The 25,675-nt window shown below is 37.8% G+C and overlaps 2 protein-coding genes and 1 long non-coding RNA gene across 3 annotated transcripts; all 3 read left to right on the plus strand.

Annotated features, from left to right (window-relative positions):
* Nucleotides 1-7,391: 7,391 nt before the first annotated feature.
* LOC112021087 (uncharacterized) lies at nucleotides 7,392-11,221 on the plus strand. The gene is made up of 3 exons (XR_002883840.2): nucleotides 7,392-7,524; nucleotides 9,104-9,130; nucleotides 11,119-11,221. It is a non-coding gene; the product is annotated as an uncharacterized LOC112021087 (long non-coding RNA).
* A 96-nt stretch (nucleotides 11,222-11,317) lies between these two features.
* On the plus strand, nucleotides 11,318-21,707 carry LOC136062787 (exocyst complex component SEC6-like). Its single transcript, XM_065762335.1, has 7 exons — nucleotides 11,318-11,352; nucleotides 11,425-11,563; nucleotides 17,811-17,855; nucleotides 18,692-18,747; nucleotides 20,443-20,551; nucleotides 21,201-21,341; nucleotides 21,495-21,707. The coding sequence occupies exons 1-7, from the start codon at nucleotides 11,318-11,320 to the stop codon at nucleotides 21,705-21,707; spliced, it is 738 nt and encodes a 245-aa protein (XP_065618407.1).
* A 523-nt stretch (nucleotides 21,708-22,230) lies between these two features.
* Nucleotides 22,231-25,011, plus strand: LOC136062789 (ankyrin repeat-containing protein ITN1-like). The gene is made up of 3 exons (XM_065762336.1): nucleotides 22,231-22,567; nucleotides 23,417-23,991; nucleotides 24,325-25,011. The coding sequence occupies exons 1-3, from the start codon at nucleotides 22,231-22,233 to the stop codon at nucleotides 25,009-25,011; spliced, it is 1,599 nt and encodes a 532-aa protein (XP_065618408.1).
* The last annotated feature ends 664 nt before the right edge of the window (nucleotides 25,012-25,675 follow it).

The following is a 25,675-nucleotide window of genomic DNA, read 5'->3' on the forward strand; positions in this document are numbered from 1 at the left end:
CCTTAAAATGAAAAGTATTTTAAGGACAGAAGCATGATTCTCAGGCTGGCAGAAACATTCCACCAAGGTATCACCTAAGGATGGAAACTCACCTTGAAGTTCAATCGAAATCACCAAGCTAAAAATTGTCTAAGGGTGGGGACGTACATCTCTGTTTTCTATACCGCACATATTGCTGATCATTAGAAAAATATGTATGCGTGGAAAATAGGAGAATACAGCGAGGAAGACAACATGATATTAAGCCTTCATGAAAATGATTAAGGCAAGTGTTTAGCAAATAAACCTTACTCAAGTGAAATCAACGCACAAAAATGAAACCAATGTCTTGCCACCAAAGCTCGGTGACATGTAAAAGTTAAACTTGGCAAGGAAATAATTGTTCAGTCACCACAACCCGGTGACGTAGGCAAATTAACTGAAAGAATGTAATTAAGACATAAATAAAAAGAAAACGGTAGGGATCTTGTTCAGTAATTAAATTTCAGGATCTGCAAGTTGTATCTGGGTGGCGGACTCGGGCGGCTGTTGGTCGGCTGTGGGCTGAATTATGTCCTCACAGCGTTGATCAGCAGGACAGGGGACACTGGTGAGTTCCGTATCATCCAACTCCACATGAGCATCTATTTGCTCCACCAGCTCCCTTAAGCTTGCCGTTTCTTCTTCGTCAATGGGCACCAGGGGGTTCTGCGCAACCAGAGTAGAACTTGGGAAGGGTATTTGGCCAAAATCCCTAAGAGGAGAATCTTCGGGAAGCCCCATGGCCTGCAAGGTAGCTAACCAATCGGCTTCGAAACCTAACCTTCGAGCATGATTCACAACTGGCTCCGCAGAATTCTCTACGTCTGTAAACCCTTCATTATACCATTTTTCTTCACAAGACTCCAAAGCCGCTCTTAGCTTGGTAAGTTCCTCAGGTTGAGCAGTATTTAGAATTTCTGCCTCGGCTAATTTTAGATCCGTTTCGTTCTGCTTCTCCAAAAGTTCCGCGAACCTTTTTTTTGCCAACGTCCCAGCCTTCTCCACGGCAGCAGCTTTCTTCTCGATAGTATCAGTAGCCTTTATCTTCTCATTTGATGTCTTAATGGTCGTCTCCCTAGCAGCCTTCTCCCGGTCAGCATCCTCGGAAAGTTCCTTCAAACGCTCATCAAGGATGTAAGCCAGTTGAGCAGCCTAATGAAAACGCAAGGGTTAGTACGGCAAAAAAAAAATATATATATATATATATATATATATAAATTGTGGGGCCTGGGGGCCTGGTAACCTCGGCCCACTTTACATCCGGCCCAGGGCCCATGCCGAGGAAAAAGGTTCGTCTGAGGACGATGTGTGAAGGCCTAAACTTTGGAAATTCCCGCCGAGGATGACCCTATCCTCGGTGGAGCAAGACTAACTCCAGCTGGGGGAACAGGCCCAGGGCAGGTTGTCACGTCCACACTAAATGCGCTCACCTAACCCTCTGACCACACTAATGGAGATGTGACCGCTAGACAGAGCAACGTTGGTCATTGCAAATCACTTAAGTACTGATAAGGCAATTTATGGGATGGACGGTCAGAGGGAAAATGCATGGATGATCAACAGGTGGAAGAAAGAGATGGGAGGAAGAGGACTATATAAGAGAAACCAACAGAGCAGTTAGAGAGGGGAGAAAGAAAAAGGAAAGAGAAAAAGGGGGTAAACGTGAGGTTCCTCGAATCAATGCCGAGGAACAACCTTAAAGGAAAACTTGGCTCCACCATTGGGCTTCGTTCGTCTGTAAGGGCCAAGTTCTTCGACCCACTCTCTAAAAGTGTATTGTTTGGGGCCTTTCCGGTTTGAGCCCTTATAATTGGCACCATCTGTGGGAAGAACTTGTGCACTAACAGGCATAACGGACCATCGTTCCTAAGTAGCTAGTTTAAGGAAGATTAATAACAACACTTTCAAAAAAAAAAATGGCAGAAAAGTAGAAGATTCAAAGGAAAAGAGGAGAAATATTGCAGTATTTTATTAAATGAAAAGAAAGTACAAGGTACAAACAGAGGCTCAGACAGGCTTGTTTTAAAGTCAATTCTACAAACAGAGGCCCAGATGGGCTTATTTTAAAGCTAACTAAAAGGAAGGGGGCTGAGGCAGGCCTGTTTCAAGGCTACCAACAACTCTCGCGCTGGAGTGGTGGTGTTGGCCCGAAGAGAGGAGCAAATGCAAGGGCGGATGACGGCCCTCCCCCATGATGTTCCCTTGATTCTCTTCCAGCCCCACGGTGATTGACCGTTGGAGACGGCAACACTCAGGCACCAGACATGACGTAATCTTGCACACCTCTACTGACAGGGGTGCATCCCGGAGAAGGGCATTATGTGCTTCAAGGACCTCCCTCTTGGCCACTATGCACGGCACCAACAGGATGACGCTCAAACATTGCCGTGTCGGAGATCTAACGCGGGTTCTAGCCACCATGGCTCTCGGTCGGGGGAGGAGGACCTTTGGTTTGTGTGTCCTCACTCCCATCCAAGGTCGTCCCATTTCTCCAAACTCTTATCACAATTCTGGCAGGGTTATTGAGGGGGCTTTGAAAGTTGATGGGACATGTTTCCTGTTTTGTTAGAGGGTTCGTGGAGTGTAGAAGGACATTTCCCTCCATATAGCTTTATATAGAGGCTGGAGATTGATGGGAACTGATCTACGCAGAATTCGGAAGAAGGATTATCGGTGACATTAATCTGACCATATTTCAAGGTGGCTATCTACCGTTGGATCCGCATCAATCCACGAGGATATTAATGAGAGTACGTCTTGCGTGTTGAAATGTCAAGCGCGGAATGCGAGCAGTCAGGAGACGCCTCGTAACTAAAGAGGGTAGAAACTTGAATTGAAGGCGGGGTTAAGGGTCTGGCCCACAGGATGGCCCACTTTCGACAAAGCAGGTCCGACGCCATCATCACGCCAAAAACAATATTCCCAGCGCCGAGGACAAACTACCCTATCCCTTATACAGAAGAATAAAAGTGTTAGACAGAACCAAGGTCTTGCATGGTCCTCGAACCCAAACTTATGGGGAAACTAGCTACTTACAGAAGAACGGAAGTGTTAGACAAAACCAAGGTCTTGCATGGTCCTCGGACTCAAACCTATGGGGAAACTAACCACTCAAATATACCTGGGTACTAGACAAAACCAAGGTCTTGCATGGTCCTCGGACCCAAACCTATGGGGAAACTAGCTACTTACAGAAGAACGGAAGTGTTAGACAGAACCAAGGTCTTGTATGGTCCTCGGACTCAAACCTATGGGGAAACTAACCACTCAAATATACCTGAGTACTAGACAAAACCAAGGTCTTGTATGGTCCTCGAACCCAAACCTATGGGAAAACTAGCTACTTACAGAAAAACAGAAGTGTTAGACAGAACAAAGGTCTTGCACGGTCCTCGGACTCAAACCTATTGGGAAACTAACCATTCAAATATACCTGGGTACTAGACAGAATCAAGGTCTAGCATGGTTCTCAGACCTAAACCTATGGGGAAACTAGCTACTTACAGAAGAACGGAAGTGTTAGATAGAACCAAGGTCTTGCATGGTCCTCAGACTTAAACCTGTGGGGAAACTAACCACTCAAATATACCTGGGTACTAGACAGAACCAAGGTCTTGCATGGTCCTCGGAGCCAAACCTATGGGGAAACTAGCTACTTACAAAAGAACAGAAGTGTTAGACAGAACCAATGTCTTGCATGGTCCTCGGACTCAAACCTATGGGGAAATTAACCACTCAAATATACCTGGGTACTAGACAGAACCAAGGTCTTGCATGGTCCTCGGACCCAAACCTACGGGGAAACTAGCTACTTACAGAAGAACAGAAGTGTTGGACAAAACCAAGATTTTGCATGGTCCTCGGACTCAAACCTATGAGAAAGGTAGCTATTTGCAGAAGAATAAAAGCGTTAGATGGAACCGAGTTGTGGTACGTCCNCATTATTTTTCTTATATTTAAAATTATAATTTTTTTGTATAAAACATTGAAATTTGGTGTAATTAAAGCATAATTTTTATTATATAATAATATATGGCATGATTAATTCTATTTCTCACATTATATTACGTGTGCACTCTAAGGCTTCATTTAGGAGTTCATAAGGAATGGAATGGAATGGAATGATTATAAGGAAATGGAAAGGAATGGAATGGAATGGAATGTATTTAAGTAAGAGAAAAAAATTGAATGAAACGGAATGGAATTAAGCAAACTTGATTGGATGTTTTAAAATAAAAGAATGAAAATAAATGAAAATAAATGGAATGTAAGTAATCTTGTTTGGGAATAGAATGGAATCATTTTATAAAAATATTACTATTAGACCCCTATTTTAAAATAAAAGATTGAACATATAGGGGTATTTTGAGAGTTTTAGTAAAAAAATATTAAATCTAAATCAATTCTCTCCCTTTCTTCCCAATTTCGGGGGGAATGAAAATTTGAGGTTTTAAGAGAATAGAGATGAATGAATGTTCCCTCTTACCCATTCCATTCCATCTCACTTAAACTCCCAAACAAGGAAATGAAATTTCCATTCCCACCATTAAAACTCCCAAACAAGAAAATGGAAGAATATTCTAAAATTATTCTTTTCATTCATTTTCATTCTATTCCATTCTCTCCTCCCAAACGAGGCCTAAGTGAAAACTCTATTTCAAAGTTTTAAAATGTAAAAAAAAATAAAAAAAAAAAATAAAAATAAAAATAAAAAAAAAAAAAAAACGAAAGAAAAGAAGACGTAAATGCACTTTTGGGCTCAACATTTTGGTCCTAAAATTGATTTTGTTCATATTGTCTCCCTATTTTAAAAAAATTGTTTCTATTTTAATCATTGTCGTTAGCCAAGTAACAGAACCATATTACGTGGCAAACGGAGTGCCTAGTTGCTGACCTGGTATTGACGTGGCGCTAACGTGCATTAAAATATTATTTAAAAAATTATTTAGCATTTTTCAATGCCTCGCCAGCATTTTAATTTTTTACTTTCATATTATTATTTTTTTTTTTTTTTTACTTTCGTTATTTTTTTCGGTAAGAACATAACAACCTGTTCTTCATGTTCTTCCTAAATTCAAGAAATAAATCCAGCAACCAATCCAATCTCTGGCAAACCCAAATCCAAATATAGCAACCAAATCTAATCTCCATCAAATCCAGAAAAACAACAAATAAAACCTAGAATGAAGAGCAAACCTAGAACAAGAGCAAACCTAGAACAAATGCAAACCCAAAACAGTGCAAGTGAACCCAGAACTATTCTCCATGTTCTTCAGAAAAGAAGAAGAAAACTTGCCTAGAAAATTAAAATAATCAATATTTTCTTTTCTTTTATTGATTTTCTTTGCAAATAATCAAACCCATGAACCCAGAAAAATCAACAACCCGAAACCAAAAAAATTAAACTTCATGCTCTCACAGTCAAACCCACCGATCAGTCAACAAACTCACGCCCACAAAGTCACCAAACCCACTACCACTATTGTTGATCAAACAAGAGAGAGGAAGAGGGATTTGGGTTTAGAGAGAGAAAAAAAGTCAGAGATTGAACAAAGAAAGAAGCAAAAGAACCATACAAACACAAACAACACAAACAAGCAAAAGTTAGAGATTGCATGCCGTGCCCATGTTGCTGATCTCCTCTGCCTCTTTTTCTTCTTTTTTCTCAGGCCGATCTCCTCTTCTATTTCTTCTGGGCCGATCTCTTCCCTTTTCTTTTTCTTAGCAGTGGTTTAGGATATTTTTCAACCAACCTAATCTGAGAGCAAGTCATCTCAGATCGAGAGACAAATGCCACACAAACACACAAACTAATTTGGGTTTTTTAACACTGTAAATACGCATCTCTGGCTGATGTCGTTTGGGATATTTATTAATTTATTTTAGTTTTGATTTTACTTTTTTGGTTTATCTTAAAAGAAAGAAGAAAATGAAATAGATACAAACACAATCACAAACACGAAAATGCCAACATAGAGCGTGAATAGTGTTAATTTAGTGTTCGTTTCTTAAAAAATTTCAAGAAAAATTGAAATAATTGCTCTAAATTTTTTTTCTCAATCTTTAAAACTGTAAAGTTTTTTTTTTTGTTTTGTTTTTGTTTTTGAATTTTTTAAGTTTAATTTGAAATTTTGTTATTAGAATTAAAAAAAAAAATTAAAATGCTGACGTGGCATTGAAAAATGTCAAATAATTTTTTTAATAATATTTTAATGTTGTGCCATGTCAACAACTAGGGTACTTCATCTGCCATGTAATAGGATTCTGTTACTTGGATGACAGTAGAGACTAAAATAGAAATGATTTTGTAAAATTATGGACAATAATAGAAGCAAAATCAATTTTGAGACCAAAATGCGAATTGACCCAAAATATTGGGACCAAAAGTGTATTTATGCTAAGGTTTGGGGTGATTCTAATAAGAAAACAGTAACATAAAATCAAAAGTTTTAAACCTTGGTGATTTATTTTCATTTGTATTTCCTTCACATGTTAATATTGATAAATACAATTATACGGGATTATATGTCAAGCCAAAGTTGTTTTAACTTGTAGAAGAATAAGAAAGAAACTGCTCCAGCAATCATCATTCGACATCAGCAGACAAAAAGTAAATTATACTTACTGGATCAATGACATTAAATGAAAAAAAAAAAAAAAAAGGAAATATGCTTTAGTATTAAGAATTAACTACTTTTACAAATTTTCTGACTAAAGAATACTCTCTAGCTTCTTCCCTTGTTGCATTTATAGATCTTGTAGTGAGCCCAAAGCTATTAACAATTATACATCAAAAAAGTATAAAAGAGCTGGATGCTAGTTAGCAGATCAGGGGTTAAAAAAGAGCAAAGAAAGAAAATGTTAAGCTACTTCTAAGCTGTCAGTTCTTGCCAGTTTTCAGCAAATCTTTTGGTGTTTTTCAATCCTAATACTATAGCCAATTTATAAGAGTTGGGAAAATTCTTGTGGCAATTGCTATGTCTCTATATCCAAGCCACAAAATTTTTATGATTTTATCAATGAGCTTGACATTAAAGAGGCAATTGAGTGGCTAGCTTAATTTGGCGTTGCTGATGATTGGTGTTTTCTAATTCTTGGTTCAAAGCAGCATTGATGATTTTATTTTAAGTTAATGCTTGAATTATCTACCCTTGATGCATTCAACATTTAATTACTTTGAAAAGGTGAATCGAGATTTTTTTTTGGCTGCAAGAACAACACAAGTGTGGAAAGTAGAAATTGGCTTTTAAGGATGATGATGATGATGATTATGACAATGATGCCTTTTATATTAAATGTTTCACTGTAAAAATATTATTTCCATGATTTTTTTGATTAATGCTACTCTGAAGCTTGGTGACTTCTCTCTCTCTCTCTCTCTCTCTCTCTCTCATATGGGCCATGAACCAGAGAATATTTTGAAGATGTAGATCAGACTTGGGAGACATTTGAGAAGACATTATGGGGTCATATTTCCAACTTCTATAAACTTTCTAAAGAAAGGTACATTTTTTTTTGTTCTAATGTGGAAAAACTTAAAATTTGTGATTTCACTTTTTCCATATGAAATTCATTTTATCTCTTGCACCCAACTTTAATGAGGTTCTTTCTTAGAAGATTTTGTACTTATTTAAGCTTTATAGATTGTGTATTACTTGCGATTTGATATAATATTTTGTGTTTGGTGGTTTGAACTGGCCTGAGATTTGGCTTTGATTCACTTTTTGGAAATGCTTATTGGTATTTACTTGCCTTCTAATTTATCTTACTTGCAAATGCCACAAAGTAAAAATGTGCTTAGAAATCAGTATGATAAGCATGTTAGCTGCTGAGTCATCTCTATCTTTCTCTCTCTCTTTCTCTTCCATCATTGCCCCCACCTAAAGAAGAAAAAAAGTAAAAATTGCATGTGGGGCCAAAGGTGGAATATATATATATATATATATTTTACATTCTTTTACTGGATGAAGGTGGCATACATGTAATGTACAGGCAACTAATTTTTTTAGGGATACCATTGAGAATGACACTGCATTGATGTACCAAAATTAGGCCCAACGTAGTGAGAGATCTGTTTGATCCTGCAACTTTGTGCAGCAAGTAGCAGAATACTAAAGCTTATGTTTTAAATTTTAAAAACGTGAAAGTTATGGTAGTGATGCAGTTTTGGGCTGATATTCGATGCAGAGACTGATTGCCTTTTTTTAAGGTTATTTATCATTTTGTGATTTCATGTTTTTGTGGGCTAGAATTTCTGAGCGTTAGAATATGCCTTAGATGAATTGCTTACTTGTCAAGAAGATAGAATTTAACTGAAAATTGACTAGCATTTTGTATACTTCATGTACAACTGCTGCAGTCCCTCATGACACTTTTAATCATTGTATTAACTAACTTAATTATCAAAAAAATAATTGTATTAACTAACTTATATAGACAACCACTTAATCATAAATAAAGATCTTGCTTTCCATTTTGGGATGTCCCAAAAGGAGTGTTCACTTCCAAAAAAAGAATTCTATTATTAATAATATTCTTACGTTACTTATCAAAAAAAAAAAATCAACGCATTTTAAAAGTCATGTTACCTTCAGGCATTTTAGTAAGGTTATTATACTCTTTCTTCGTCATCAAACATTGTGTCATTTAAAACTAAACATTTAAATTGGGATGGATTATTAAGCTCGTTAATGTTCTTTTGATCAAATGGCATCTCCTTCATAAAGAAGGGTTGATGGTTATGTCACATGTTAAATATCCTATAGGTTTGTGAATTTTAACTGTTTCATCATCTTTGTTAGATATGTTGCACCAGTATGACCAAAATCTTTTCTCTGAGTAGTGGTCCAAGCGAAATAGGCCTGCCTTCTAATAATTGCCTTCACCCCCGGGGGGGGGGGGGGGGGGGATCTCTCTCTCTTCTCTTGCTGGACTTGGAAGTGTCTCATTTTGTTATGGATTTATTTTCCGTTCTTTTTGGTGCACATGCTTCAAAGTCATTATTGCTTAGGTTATTTATGTAATCTGCTTTATGATTCTTCTGATGGTCATTTAATTGTTTTACATCTGTTCTTTTTTGCAGCCCACAAACTTTGGTTCGTGCTTTAAGGTATTTCTGTGATGAACATCCTTAGTCTTTGTCTTCTTATATATTATTTTTGAATTTTGTTTTAATTTGCTTTATGTCTTTCTTCCTCTCATTCTTCCCAAACTAGTTTCGTGGGGGTAAATTTGATATTTCCAATGTTTTGTTCAAACAAATGATGTGTGTTTTTTAATTAATAGATAATAGATGATTTTATTAAAAAAATAGAATTAATAAAATAAAGTTACATACCAATTGAAATTTTCCGTATCAATCCCCTTCAGAGAATGACGTGCATTTTGTTTTGGTTGGTAATTAAAAATTTATAGAAAAATAATTCAAAGTTATTGACCAATTTAAAATTTATCACGTAGTCCTAGTCATTTATTTTTTTTTGAAAAAAAATGCCAATACGTTCAAGATATGCCCCGTGATATGGTTTGGATATTGTTGAAACCCAGCCCCTGATAGTGAGAGCCCTAACTTGTAAGATTTTTTATTTATATTTTTTCTATAGTGGTTTCAATGTTGAACACTTATCTAGTTATCTTTTATTTACTCTCTTGGATTTTGGTTTGTATTCTAAACATAATTTTATGGTTTATATTCTAAACATTATTTTACAGCCATGGATTTACTTTATTATCTATTATTACTCTTGATTTTTTCTTATAGGTAAAAATAAACTTTTGTTCTTAAATTGATATATGCTTAACAATATATGAATAATAAATGCTAAAAAAAAAATATATATATATATATATTTAATAAGTAATTATTAATTATTACACATATTCCCGACGTATCAAATTGTAGAGGCATGTTTGGTAAACTGGAATAAGCGTTGTAATGTAATAATTATTCCTATGGTTTAGCTATTCTTTAATTTGGTTATGTTTTTATTACAAGAAATAATCATTCCTTATGAATATCTATTCTTCAAAATGAGGAATAACTATTCCTCTTTAAAAGGTTGTATTAGTTATTCCTTAATAAATGCAATAATTTCAAAACTTAATATATTTCCAAATAAACAAACTTTCCATATACATTTACCAGTTATAAAAATAAAAAATCATAAAAAATAACACATATCTCTCTTAAATTTAAAAGTAACAATTTTTAAGGAGATATAATTATATGAGTAAAATATTTCCTAAAATAAATGTTAAGTTTCATTTAAATGTTATAACTCACAACTAAACTAATGAATAGGTTTAGTTATTATATTATAACACACTTTATTACTAGTAATAAAGATTACAATTCCTGTCGTAATCCCCATTCAGTGTACCAAATGTACCCTAGGTTTTTCAAGAAATGTTTTATCCCCGTACCTATACCTGTACCCATGCATCTTAGGATAATCCCAAAACGACAAAAGAAAATATGAAAAATGAAAAAAATAAAACTCCAAAAACCCTACAAATTCCCTATATATTTTGTACCACCAAAAAACCCCCTAAGTCTAATACGGACCATATGGAGAGAGGAATAACCAAACATTCAACAATAGACTTTACTGTTATAGAGCTAAAATCAAACTTATTGAGATCTGACTGGTTTTGAACCATAGGCACAAGTGACAAGTTCTGTTGCATATTTTGTTGATTCCCTCTCTTCTTGGTTTTTGTCCCTAATGTATACTTCCTGTATACTCAGGTGACACCCTTCTTCTTTTTAATATATTTTTATTACTTATAAAAAAAAATCATTTAATATGCACTTTCTTTTTTAAATAAAAGGTACAAATTCACTAAAATAACCTCATTAATTTAAATACTAGTGAAAGAAGGATATTGACTTTTTAAATTAAATAAAATGGTAAGTTAGGAAATTTATTTGTTGATTTTTCAAAGCGGACTACATTTTGGGACATAAGAAAGTGGAATAAAGGACTAAGAACTTGGGGGACAGAGGGAGTTTTTATTTAGGAGGCCATTTTGGTTCATTTTCTTGTGCTAGTCTTGTAGTGTATAATTATATTTCTCTACTGTTTCTATCCCTTCTAGGGTTGTTGAAATGCAAGAAATCCTTGATCAACAAGTTGCTGAGGAAGCAGCTGAGGCTGAGGGAGTTGGTGCAATGGCTTCAGTTTCAAATCCTCGTAGAACTGACAAGTAAATATTTTGAATTAATTTTCAATTTTAGTTACTTTCGTTCACCTTGAAGTTTGGTTATAATTTCAAGTCATTGTTCCTTATATTCATAATGTGTATAATCTTTCTCAGAAGCTTTCTTAAACTGTATATCACAACCTTATTTTTTGAGGTTACATAATGCACCATAGTTTTGTTACTTTTTCTTATTTCCTACAGGAAGTCGACCAATGTAACAACTTCTTCAAAAAATCTATCACAGCAGAAATTGAATGTTCAGGGGAAAGGCTATAAGGATAAATGCTATGAGCAAATAAGGAAGACTGTTGAAGGGCGATTTAACAAACTTCTGTCAGAGGTATTCTTTTAATGGTTACTCTGTTGTTTTTTTTTTTGATAAGTAATGAAAATTTTATTAAAAAACTAAAAACAGCCAACCCGAGTACATTGGGAATGTACTATGGGGGCATAAATCAATAACCAAGATTACAACGATCAAGTAAAACAGGAAGGGAAAAACAAGAAAAATGACAAAAAAAACCACACTCCAATCGAGGAGCGTGTGTAAAAAAAAAAGGACTTAGTCTCTAACATAGAGCGTTCACATCGATCCCTCAAAGCTTCTAGCATTTCTTTCGCGCCAAATACACCATACCAAGCAATGAGGCACAATTCTCCACAACTCAATATTTCTATGTCGACCAAACTTTCCTTGCCAAGACTCAAACAATTCAATAACCTTCTGAGGCATAACCCAATGAATTCCAAACAAACAAAACACCAACAACCACAACTCACAAGCAATGGGGCAATGAAGAAGAAGATGATCCACTAACTCCCCACACTTCTTACACATATAGCACCAATCAAGAACTACCACACGTCGCTTGCGAAGGTTATCTATTGTTAAAATCTTACCTAAGGAAGTAGACCATGAAAAGAAGGTTACCCTTGGAGGAACCTTGGATTTCCAAATCATCTTCCAAGGGAAGGATAATATGGTAGGAGGGTATAAAGATAGATAGAATCCTCAAACCTCAAAACCTCTATTCCTTGCTAGCTTCCAACACACCCTATCCGGACCCAATCCCCGTACCGTCGAAGAATATACCATATCCATAAATAGATCAAAGGATTCTTGTTCCCAATCTTGAGGAGGGCGATGAAATTTAGCATCCCAATGAATCCTCCCACCAGACCAACACATCACCTCCGCTACTGAAGACTCCTTTGTTCTACTAATACAATAAAGTTCTGGAAAAGCCTCTTGGAGAGTACGATCTCCACACCACAAATGCTTCCAAAACTTCACTCTAGTACCATCCCCCACATCAAACAGAAGTAGTTTAGAAAAACTCATCCAACCACTCCTAATATGTCTCCACAAACTAACACCATAAGCACTGGTCACCTTTTTCGTGCACCAACTACCCCAATCATTCTCATATTTCACCTCAATAACCTTCCTCCATAAAGCATCGGTCTCCATGCCATACCTCCATAACCATTTTCCTAACAAGGCAGAATTTAAACTCCTCAATCGTCTAATACCCAACCCTCCAACCTCCAGCGGTTTACAAACCTGAGCCCAATTGACTAAGTGTAATTTAAAATCACCATTAATACCACTCCACAGAAAATCTTGTTGTAACTTCTCCATACAATTTGCCACCTTCCCAGGTAAAGGCAGAAGGGAAAGGAAGTATGTACGTAAGGAGGAAAGAGTACTTTTAATAAGAGTTACCTTACCTCCCTTAGATAGATACAACCTCTTCCACCCTGCTAATCTCTTTTCCATCTTTTCCAAAATGGGGTTCCAAATTGACACCTCCTTAAATTTAGCTCCTAACGGAAGCCCCAAATATCTCAATGGAAGAGAGGATTGCCTACAACCCAACATCCCCACCAGAACATCCATATTGTGCACCACCCCTATAGGAACCAACTAAGATTTCCCCAAGTTAATCCTTAAACCTGAGACCTCCTCAAATCTATCCAGAATTGCTCTCAAACTAGCTATTTGCGAAGGATCAACATCACAAAAAATAAGAGTGTCATTAGCAAATAAAAGATGAGACACCATCACCGAGTTGCCCTGTATTACTTACAGAGAAGCTTGAAAACTGACTAGTAGTATCAGCCACATCTAACATACGACTCAAACCCTCCATAACAATATCAAATAGCAACAGAGACAAGGGGTCCCCCTGCCGAATCCCCCTAGAACTACCAAAAAAATCAGAAGGACTACCATTGATCAGAATGGAGAATCTAACAGTAGAGATGCAACACATTATCCATTTTCTCCATTTCTCTGAAAACCCACAGCGCTGAAGCATATACATTAAAAAACCCCAACTCACATGATCATATGTCTTCTCCACATCCAACTTACACAATACTCTTGGAACACCTGACTTCAATCTACTATCAACACATTCTGAAGCAATTAAAAAAGAGTCTAATATTTGTCTACCTTTCACAAATGTATTCTGAGAATCTGAAATAAGCCCATGTGCCACCCATCTAAGACGATTGGCCAATATCTTAGAAATAATCTTATAAATCCCACCAACTAAGCTAATAGGTCGGAAATCCCTAATCTCCACAACATCCACCTTTTTGGGAATAAGAGCAAGGAAAGAAGCATTAAGGCTCTTCTCAAACACAGCCTGAGTATGAAAATTCTGAAACACTGCCATAATTTCAGCCTTCAAAATACACTAGCAAGACTGAAAGAACGCCATAGAAAATCCATCCGGGCCAGGAGCCTTATCACCCTTAAAATCACTAATCACCCCCAAACACCTCTTCCTCATCAAATGGCCTATCTAGCCAAAGAGCATCTTCCTCCGAGATACAAGAGAACTCTACATCATCTAATAAAGGTCTATGAGTCATAGTTTCAGCATATAGCTGCCTATAAAAATGAGAAATACAACCAGCTATAGCCTTCGAATTTGAAGACAATTCACCATCCACCATAAGCCTATCAATGGAATTAAATCTTCTGTGAAAGTTAGCTATACGATGAAAGAATCTGGTATTCCTGTCTCCCTCTCTAATACAAAGGACTCTAGACTTCTGCCTCCAAGAGATTTCCTCCATCAAAGTAACTTTTTCTAATTCACCTCGAGCTCTCTCCAACTCCAGCCTTTCCTCCTCCAATAAAGCTCGAATATCCTTAATCTTCTCTAAATCACTAAGTTCTTGCCACAATTTTCTCACCCGTTCTTCAACATTCCCAAAAACCTCTACATTCCATTTCTTCAAATCATTTTTCAAGAGCTTCAATTTACTGGCCAAAACAAAACTAGGAGCTCCTTGGACATTATAAGATTCCTACCAAAATCGCACCCTCTCCACAAAACCCTCATCTTTAAGCCACATATTCTCAAATCTAAACGGCCTCCTACCTCTCTGAAAGGAACCACCCTTAAGAACAATCAGGAAGTGATCAGATAACAGCCTAGGCAAGCGTTGTTGAGAGACAGATGGAAACTTATCCTCCCAATCTGTAGAAAACAAGAATCTGTCCAGCCTAGCCTTCGAAGTAACTTCACGAGTGGTAGACCAAGTGAAAGGTCCCCCTTGAAGCGGAATATCAATGAGGCCTTGCTCAGAAATAAAATTGGAAAACTCCCGCATAGCAGCAGTAAAAGAGGTAGAACCAGAACGCTCGGAAGGAAACCTTACCACATTAAAGTCACCACCCACACACCATGGAACATTCCACCAACTGTTCAAACCAAATAATTCCTCCCATAAGAACCTTCTGTCTCTCACAGAATTAGGACCATAAACTCCGGTAAATGCCCAGACAAACTGATCTGACACACTTGTAAATCTACAATAAACTGAAAATCGCCCCACAGCTTCCTCCACTTTATTCACAACCCGTGTATCCCACATCAATAGCACCCCTCCAGAAGCTCCACAAGAGCCTAGATAAGACTAATCAACATGTTGACCCCTCCATAAATTGTGAATCACAGCTCTAGTTATCAGCTCCATTTTAGTTTCTTGAAGACAAACAACATCTGGCCCCCATCTCCTGACCATATTACGAACTCGAAGCCTTTTATCCCTATCATTCAGCCCTCTAACATTCTAAGAAATAATCTTCAAATTCATTGATGAACCACCACAAGTCGCTCCTTGCTTACATTCCTTTATTTCGTTAAACCAACCTCAACATTCATAGAGGTCAATAAATTTTTCAACTCCCACTGACCTTTCTGCCCCGACTTGTCGGGCTTCATATGATCATCAACAGCCTTAAGCTTTTTATTCTTTTTCCCGGCCTCTATAGCTAGCAGCAAACCCGTAATCTACTCCTTAAAACCTTCCAAAGAAGTGCCCACTGATTTTCTAAAAGCCTTAATCCGATTTGTTACCCATTGTGATAAATTATTACCATCAACCGACTCCTTACACCCACCCCCCAGCTCAGAAGTACACTCCAACTCCGAAGGAACTTCTGTGGCCAAAGGTACCACATCTAAAGGCTTGCCACTACACTCCCTAGACATCGACCTCTCATCAAAATCCCACATCTCCTCCTCTGCCTCATTAACAATAGACACGGAATCAACTAACCCATCACAGTCCTCTGCCCAGCTAACCATCTGACCGTCATTGATAAAAAAGTCAATACCTGTTACAGTCTCTACATCAGTGACTGAGCAATCCGACACACTCTCTGGAGATCGATATAGAGATAGCGGAATCACTATTTGCCGACCATCCCGCAATTGTAGCATCCACTCTTTGGAATTACCCCATGATTTGTCTAAATCATTGACCAATTCCCTAATAGTGGGAGAAGAATTAAAAACATCCTTACACTCAAACGCCTCATGCACCGTCACCCTAACCTCTGGACCCAAGAACTCATTATCCTCATCCTTCGTCACCGCTGGAGATGACTTCTCCACCAATTTTTCTATCAGGTCCCCTGAAGACACCTCCTTCGACTCCGCCGGCTCCAACGAAGTACATATCGGAGCTAAGGAAGCTGAACCCAGCTCGCAAGCAGCTTGGGCCACTTCCGCTGCCAATATCGGCAAGGTGGTGGACTGGGTAAGGCATCTCGGACTCACCTGGATGCTAGACCCACTCCCACCAGGAAGTTCCAGTGCCGATATGGAAGAAAATGAGCCCAGTGAGACCATCGGAGCCATCGCCGGCCTCCTTGGTGGTAGAGAATGAAGCACCGAGCTCGCAGGGACCACCTTCGCACTCTCACCATTTGAGACTGAGCTGAAGCCTGAGGTGCTTGACTCTAACACACCATCCTCCATAAATAGACCCGTAATACCTGGGCTGGGCTTATTTTGGGTTTGCTTAGAGCAAGCCCCTGCCTCAAAAATAAAAGGCCTATTCAACAGTGGGCTTGAGCAACTCTTAATACTTCCCAACCCAGGTGCATGGGCTTCAGAAAGCCCAGTGTCCATTTCCTTAATACCAACCTGGGCGAGATTGACCTCACGTGCCACCCACTTCACAGATTGCTTATCACCCCTATAATGTTGCCAAAACACCCGCCTCTTTCCAAATTCATTTACTTCCACAATCAAGCCTTTCCCTAACCAGCTAGATCTCCTAATTTGACGCTCCCTACCAGAACCAACATCTTTCTCCTAATTTGACACTCCCTACCAGAACCAACATCTTTCAAATTCAAATTATGCAATCTGAATTTATTTTGTTCCAGGATTTTCTCCTTAGACTTAACAACTCCATTAGTATCACGGTGACTCCCCTCCACACCACCCACGGCAATCGGTATAGCAGTATTTGCCGGAACTTCAAAAGCCACCACCTGATTCCTAGCTTCGTCTCTCGGAGGCGGCATTGTGTTCTCCACTACTTGAATCTCCTCTGTCTCTCTAATGGAGGGCTAATGCAACTGCTTCCTTACTTGCAGAGGCGCTTTTACCGTATCAACAAAGGACCAAGAAGGGTGAATCACTGAACCCAACTTAGCCTTGTACGGTAAAGCTTTTGGTCCACCCAACGCATAATAAGAAGGTTCCAACATTCTCCTTAATTCAATTCCAAAGACCTTCCAACCTTGTTGTGCCTTGCCTGCCAGAATAATGATTGATCTTCTCATCCCTCCAACTTTTAATTCTGTTACTAACAAATATTAGCCAAACTAGTTAGAACCCCATTGCACTGTGTATGCGGTGTCTCCTTCCCTGAGCGTAGAGAAGTGTTTGGGGTTGACCCCAATCACCATATGTTCCAAACTTTGCATTAACCAACGTGCTGCATTCCTACCCATAAAAACTGATTGCATGAAATACTTCCCCTGTTCAAAAATCTTAAGGAAGAAAAAGTTCCCCCCTTCCTCAACCACCAATTGAAACAACTTTGATTCAATAAAAAAACTATGAAATCCACCCATATCGATCCAAAACAGAAGTAAAAATTAACCAGGAACAATATTTCTGACTAATTTGAGGTAGCCGGGCCTCTCTAATGGATCATACTGAAGAGTTTCCAGACATAAAAGCATAGAATTATTAGAATATGGTTACTCTGTTGTATAACCATTGAGTGTTAAATATCTCTTATTCTAACCGTAATTTGTGCATCAGCTTGTTTTTGAGGACCTTAAAGCAGCGTTGGAAGAAGCTCGAACAGTAAGTACAACTTAAGTTTTCAATTTTTATGTTTTTGTGCTCTACTTCTTAGTGGAGGCTGACGAATAACATTTTTGTGTGTGTGTGTATATATTTTATATTGTTTTTTCCCCTTTAACAAACCAAAGTACTACTATATGTACTATTGAGTGGACACATGACACGCATATATACATTATATGTATGTATGTAAGGTTTTAAGTTAGTAATAAAATAAGTTATCTTACAAAGATATCATAATCTCTTATTGATAAGAACACAACTTTTCATCCCTTAAAATAAATGATCGTGTCCCTTGATTTGGACTAATACAAGTTGTATGTAATAAAAATAAATCAGAAGCAAATATCCTTAATTAACCTAAAGATAAAGTAGGCTGCTATATTACCATGTGAATAGTATAGCTATATATCCTCAAACATTATTCTTTATTTTAGGTTTTCAGATTGTGTCCTACATTATTTCTCTGCATGTTGGAAGACAACTCAAGTTTGTTTTCAATATTCCGCAGTCTATTGGAATTTTGAATAATCCTTTCCGTCCTTTCTTTCTTTGCCACCTTGCCCAATATAGAGTGATCTCCTTAACATCGATAAGTTGATAAGATTTTATGCATAAAAAACATGAGCTTGTGAATTCTTCTTCAAATGAACAGTACACATTAAATAACAAATTAGCATCATTAGGTAGCATACAACACAGGACTTTGCTCATTTCATGCTAGGTGGCATTATGAATAATTATACATTATTCATTTACCATAAGGAGCTTGTAAAAAACCTGATTTAGATTTTTGTTTCGTTGATAATGTTGGTTGTTTCTTTTACAACATTCAGATTGGAGAAGAGCTCGGAGATTTTTATGACTATGTTGCCCCTTGTTTCCCTCCAAGGTTTGCACTGTGGCAAATCTACCTCTTTTTTTCTTCTTTCTTCTTCTTCTTCTTCTTCTTACCTTTTTGTTTCTTTCTCTTTAATTTGAGGTTTGTCCTTAAGATTATATTTTTTCTATATCCTCTTTTTACCCCTTAATTATTCCCTTATGAGGTACTGTTGGATGTCTCAGTCTTTTTACCTAAATATGCTTGATTTTACATAGTATCCTTAGGCTTATTGTTACTTTCTACTAAAGGTTTTGTTTGTTGGTGTGGGTAGTAGTTGGATGCCAAACAATTGGCTGTCCTGTTTGTTAACCTGGTAGTGGATGACTCAGCCCTCCAAATGTAATTCTGTTCTACTAGGAAGGCTTAAGAAAGCATTTTTTTGTTAATTTGAGTCTAAATACCTCTTTTGCTGGTCCAATATCCAAGTCTAAGCAAACTTCAATTTACAAGATTTCACCAATGGAGACCCAAGTCAGATTGTTTTCTATAATTCACCTTCAGTTAAGCACTACAGTTTGTCGCCTTGAACAGTTAAAAGGCAGCAGTCTGAAAATTTCTGGAGGAATATGGGAATAAGTGGTTCTACAGCTTGTTCCATCTTATCATTTCGCTTTCATAAAAAGAAAAAGTGTCTTGACAGTTATATACCTTACATACAATCCAATACAACTGAGTGCAAATTCTAGTGGGTTGCAATGTAATAATTTAAGAGAAAAGATTGATTGTCTATGAAATAGTTTGTTACGGGAGAGCGATTAATGCACTGGTGAGAACAAGTGAGTTGATTCAAGTCGAGAGAACAAAGACAGGTAGAGGAAGGTCTAAAATTGCATTACTAGAAATCGAAAAAAGGTGATTCTAAAAAAAATGTTGTAAGAAAGCACCTGTCAATTAAGGAGATAACAGATTATATGACTTCAAATAGAATAAAATGGTAGAAAATAATGTGGCCAAACCTGACTAGTTTGTTGTTAATCCATAGCTGACCCCAAAATTTTGGGATTAAGGCTTAGTTGCTGAAGTATTGAAACAGTTTGCTAATTTATATTTGGGCTACTTAGGCTTCTGGTAATTATATGGCTTATTTTGGTGCTGTATGTGTGTGCCAATGTTCAAAGCCCAGTGATCACTTTTGTGAGCAAGGTTCTAGTTTATTGGAAGGGTTAATGCAGCTAGCATTATCATTCTATATTTTGTGCGGTGTGTGTGTGTGTCCGAGCCACATGGATGAGTGCGTCATCACATATGCATGTCAATTAAGGAGATAACAGATTATATGACTTCAAATAGAATAAAATGGTAGAAAATAATGTGGCCAAACCTGACTAGTTTGTTGTTAATCCATAGCTGACCCCAAAATTTTGGGATTAAGGCTTAGTTGCTGAAGTATTGAAACAGTTTGCTAATTTATATTTGGGCTACTTAGGCTTCTGGTAATTATATGGCTTATTTTGGTGCTGTATGTGTGTGCCAATGTTCAAAGCCCAGTGATCACTTTTGTGAGCAAGGTTCTAGTTTATTGGAAGGGTTAATGCAGCTAGCATTATCATTCTATATTTTGTGCGGTGTGTGTGTGTGTCCGAGCCACATGGATGAGTGCGTCATCACATATGCCTGTACTTGAATTAAACTTGGGAATTATGTTGAGGGTTATATTCCATGTAAATGTTTTATTTGTACTGATTCAGTCTTCCATGCTGGCAGATATGAAATATTCCAACTCATGGTAAATCTGTATACTGAGAGGTTTATTCAGATGCTTAGATTGCTCAGTGACAGGGCAAATGAATTAACAAATATAGAGATTTTGAAGGTATTTTGCTCAAATCCTTATGAATTTCAAACAGGCATCTTATTTTTCAAATAGCCTTTGCAGAAGTAAACAGACCATGTGCTATTGCACATGTAACAACTTGGCTATTTGCAAGTTAACTGGGACCAAGATTTGTCATTGTAGTTAGACTTGCACTTTGAATTTTGACGGAATCTAGTTTGGATAAATTTAATTTTTGTTGCCATTGTGAAGATATCATCATAGTAAAATAATTAGGCTAATAGAGGTGGATTTTGTTAGCAATTTCTTTGTTTATCAAGTGATGAATGAGCATCTAAATTCATAAAAACTGTTGGTTAGTTGATGATAAGCTCCACCGTGCTGTTGCTGATGCTGCTGACTGATGTAATTATTGGTCTCCAGAGGTCATTCATTGTGCTCTACAACTGGGTAATTACATTACTGGAGAACCGCCCTACTGCCTAATAATTACATCAGACATAGCACTTTTCTAAGAAGCAACTTTAATTAAAGTACTTGGGGGTGGAAAAGTCGCTTAAGTATTTTTCTTATTGAAGGCTTTGAAGTATATTTTATTTCTGAACATTTTAGGTATAATGTGTTTCATATTTCCATTTGAATTTCTTTTTCCTACTTTCTGTTTCTCTTTCTTACTGCCTACAACTAGGTAACTGGTTGGGTAGTTGAATATCAAGATAACCTGATAGGGCTTGGTGTTGACGACTCTTTGGCTCAAGTTTGTTCTGAGAGTGGTGCCATGGATCCCCTCATGAACTCAAATGTAGAGAGAATGCAAGCTACAACAAGGGTAATTATTTATCTGCCTTATCAATCTATTGCAACTTATCATAAAAAAAAAATCAACCTATTGCAAATCATATTTGATAGTTTATGATATTACGCAAATTACCTCTCTACTTCTCCCATGTAACTATTGCTTTTTACTGGTTTTGTTTTCTAGAAATGGTACTCGAATATCTTGGAGGCTGATAAGGTACAGCCACCAAAGAAAACTGAGTATGGAAAGCTGTACACACCAGCTGCAGTTGATTTATTTAGAATCCTAGGAGAGCAGGTGCAGATTGTTCGGGAAAATAGCACCGATGTCATGCTATACAGAATTGCCTTGGCAATTATTCAGGTGATTAAGACAATTTTTCATGAGCATATTTGATATGTATTAATTTCTCAAAAATTAAATTACGACTCATAAAGTAAAAAAGAATTTTAGAATAGGTTCACATAAATTCGTAATATAAAGTGCATGGAAATTTTTTTTCTTCAACTTTCTGCATGTTTATGCTTTTCACATCCAGGACCATGCAGCAGTGATAACATGTTTGGACATACACTCACATTAATAAAGATTGTTTCCTATTAAAAAAAAGGAGGGTGAATACTTCCTCAGGAAGTAATCTTGGCTATAAAAAGTGTTAGCTCTGTATTCTTTGTTGAGGGGATGAAATGAATTGAAACCCTAAAACCCTAAACCCTAAACCCTAAGTGTAATATACACTTCTCCAAAATCTGGGCAAGACTCATACTCCTCTTGCAACTTTTCAAACCCTACTGACTCCACATTCGGTGCGTGCTTTTTCTTATCCATGTTGATTTAACTGTAGCCAAGGCCAAGGCAGCCCCCATGGGCAGGCAGCCAAGGCCAAGGCATGCAGCAGCCATGGCCAAGGCAGCACCCCATGGGCATGCAACTGCCAAGGCCTGGGCATGCATGCAGTAGGCAAGGCACCTTGGCCAAGGCCAAGGCAGCCCCCATGGGCATGCAGCCAAGGTATGGGCATGCAGCAGCCAAGGCCAAAGCAGCCCCCATGGACAGGCAGCCAAGGCCAAGGCAGCCCCCCATGGGCATGCAGCCAAGGTATGGGCATGTACCAGCCAAGGCCAAGGTAGCCCCCATGGGCAAGCAGCCAAGGCCAGGGCATGCAGCAGCCATGGCCAAGGCAGCACCCCATGGGCATGCAGCTGCCAAGGCCTGGGCATGCATGCAGCAGGCAAGGCACCTTGGCCAAGGCCATGGCATGCTTGCGTAGGCACGCTGGCATGCCCCTAGGCGCAGGCAGCAGGGCCCCTGGGAGCACACAGCAGGGCCCCTGGGAGCACGCAGCCAAGGCCCTAGCAGGCACGCTGCCTGAAGGGCAGTGGCAGCACGGCGAGGGCGTGGCATGCCCTTGGGACCCCTAGAAGGCCGTGGCAGCACTTGGGGGGGGGGGGGGCGGCTACAGCCAAGCCCAAAGTGTATGATATTTCTTAGTGTGTGGTGTGGTTTGCCGGCTTCAAATGGAGAGAGAGAGAGAGAGAGAGAGAGAGAGAGAGAGAGAGAGAGAGAGAGAGAGAGAGAGAGTTTATTGTTGCTACAATGTGAGTTTTATAAGGGTAATGATTCTCTCACACAATTTTTTTTTTTTCAAAAATTTTCATACATATCCACTTTTTCACATTTTAATTGTTGACATTGATTATTTGCGATTTAAAATGTGTATAATATTAAGTATAATTGTTAATATTGTGTGTACGAGCATATAAAAATAAATGTTAGAGAATATCCACTTTTTCGCATTTTAATTGTTGACATTGATTAGTGATTTATTGTGGATGCCCAAGGGTGAAATATGTTTTTTTTTTTTAAACCATTTCAAGGTCTAAATTAATATAAAAAACAGTTATTTTCATTTATTTTCCACCTAAAAAGATAAGACGTAACTTTCTGACTAAATAACTAAATTACGAAAGAATTTCCTCTCATCAAAATCATTATGCTATATTCTTAGATGGATTAGAAGAGCTTGGTCTTATTTTCCCTATAATTCTATAATATAATCAATTATATATTCAAAAATTGCTAATTAACTTCCGTTTCATGAACAGTCTACTTATGTTGTAATCCAGTCAAACAGAAAAGTACTGAAAGGCAGGCGGAAAAATATGAATCAGCTTTGCAGCTTGCCGAGTTCCTAATAGAAAGAGACACTTCATGGGAAACTACTTATCCTGGAACAGACCAAAGTAAACCTGTCCTCCACAAGTATGGTAGTGGTCATACAACAGAGAAGAAAGTTGGAGAAGGAACGGCCATGAGTTCTATTGGGCTAGAGGAAGCGGCAGCGAAAACTCAGGAAGGGGCAACAAAAACTCCTTTGTTCTTAGCAACTAGGTCAGGTTGTGTAGAGATTGTTGAAAAAATACTAAAATCATACCCCCAGGCAGTTGAGCATATTGATGAGAGAGGGCGAAACATATTGCATATAGCAATCAAATATCGCCAATTAAAAATTTATGACCTTGTAAAAAATATGGAGTTACCAATGAGGAGGCTAACGCGAAAAATTGACGAAGATGGGAATTCCATACTACATACAGTTGGGATAAAAAGTAAGGATTATGTGCCTGAGAAGATGCAAGGGCCTGCACTTGAATTGCAAGACGAGTTGCGTTGGTTTGAGGTGTCACTCTTTAAGCACCCTTTTTTCTCATATGCTTTAGGTGTACATGCATCCATATATTCAAATACAAACACATCCATACAACTCATGCCATAGTACCGTAGTGTAGTGACTGTAGTCTACATATTATCACAGTAGTTGAGGCTCACTTGATGCACAGTTTTGATGGCTTAGATCTTGCTTCTAGAATTTTGGTAGGGTTTTCAATAGAGCACCATTGTCTCCAAAATGTCATTTCATAATTTTTTTTTTTTTTTTTTTATATTTATGTTTTCACTTACCTCTTAATTAAAACCATTATGTCATATTCGTTTGTTTTGTTATCATATGCAGCGTGTGAAGATTGAAACGCCAACCCATTACCTTCATCACCGCAACAATCAAAATTTGACAGCAGAGGGACTATTTAATGAAACAAATAAAGAACTCCGCGGGAAAGGCATAGAATGGATAAAGCGCACTGCCGAAGGATGTTCAGTCGTGGCAGTTCTTATTGCTACTGTTGCCTTTGCTGCAGCCTATACAATACCTGGAGGCTCGAATGATAAGACCGGTATCCCACTCTTCCTCAATCAACCATTCTTCGTGGTTTTCACTGTGGCGGACGTACTATCAATTTCATTTGCTCTGACATCAGTGGTTGTATTTCTTGCAATCATCACTTCACCATTCCGATTTGCAGACTTTAGACATTCTCTTCCGAATAAGTTGACGTTTGGCTTAACTTTATTGTTCCTTTCCGTCTCCATGATGATGCTATCATTTGCAGCAACAGTTCTTCTCATGATAAAGAACGGGGAAGGGTGGACAAAAGTGCTCCTATATGCCATGTCTTTCATGCCAGTTGGGCTCTTTGCACTTTCATATTTCCCACTCTATTTAGCACTGTCAAAAACCTACAATTACTTGCTCGGTAAGGCATGGCAAGTAATTTCTCAGAGTCGTTCTTTATCTAGGGAGACCAAAACGTTCCATCGAACCTCCAATTCCCCATATCCACAGTACACCATGTCCGTTTGAGAGAGATATTACGTTTGGCTTTTGGATTACTTGTTGCCTACAGGAATTTCCTACAAATGAAAGTGACACAATATGAGCTACCATTAATTTATTTTATTTTATTTAAATGTTGAATACTATTCCAAGAAAGCTATGTAATAAACGTTTGTATTTCAAATATAGTGCATCTCAAAATTATGTGTTGAATAAATGTTTGTACCTCTTTTCCTCGCTAGTTTTTCTCACATCTAAGATGTTTAAACCCCACATAGAGAAAGGGTATAGTTTATATATGAAAGCTCGAAAATGTATTGAAAATACAAGAGCTGTTTAGACCCCTAAATTAAAGTTACAGCTCGATAGATTTTACACTAACTTAATACTAAGTGCGAAATAGTGTAAATGCTAGCAGATAAACAAACAAGCTACTTTAATCTATAATTAAAGCAACACAGCAATAAAATAGAGTGTTAAAAGAGTAGGAAAGAGAGATGCAAACACAAGATAACACGCCGATGTGTTATCGAAGAGGAAACCGAAGAACTAAGCGAAAAACCTCTCTTCCGCCCTTTAACCGATAATCGATTCACTAGACAATCAGTTGGGATACATGGGTTAGTAAGAGACCCTCAAAGCCTAATCTACCCAATGTACCTAAGCCTTCCAAGCTCCTACTCCAACAAAC

The sequence above is a fragment of the Quercus suber genome, unplaced genomic scaffold, assembly GCF_002906115.3.
Source record: "Quercus suber isolate HL8 unplaced genomic scaffold, Cork oak 2.0 scaffold_453, whole genome shotgun sequence".
In the NCBI taxonomy this organism is placed as follows: domain Eukaryota; kingdom Viridiplantae; phylum Streptophyta; class Magnoliopsida; order Fagales; family Fagaceae; genus Quercus; species Quercus suber.

Coding starts and splice junctions, on each gene's coding strand:
- LOC136062787 (XM_065762335.1), top strand. CDS start 11,318: ATGTGTATAATCTTTCTCAGAAGCTTTCTTAAACT. Junction 11,564..17,810: donor TTAACAAACTTCTGTCAGAG/GTATTCTTTTAA, acceptor TTTGTGCATCAG/CTTGTTTTTGAGGACCTTAA. Junction 17,856..18,691: donor CGTTGGAAGAAGCTCGAACA/GTAAGTACAACT, acceptor TACAACATTCAG/ATTGGAGAAGAGCTCGGAGA.
- LOC136062789 (XM_065762336.1), top strand. CDS start 22,231: ATGGGCATGCAACTGCCAAGGCCTGGGCATGCATGCAGTAGGCAAGGC. Junction 22,568..23,416: donor GCACCTTGGCCAAGGCCATG/GCATGCTTGCGT, acceptor TTTCATGAACAG/TCTACTTATGTTGTAATCCA. Junction 23,992..24,324: donor ACGAGTTGCGTTGGTTTGAG/GTGTCACTCTTT, acceptor TATCATATGCAG/CGTGTGAAGATTGAAACGCC.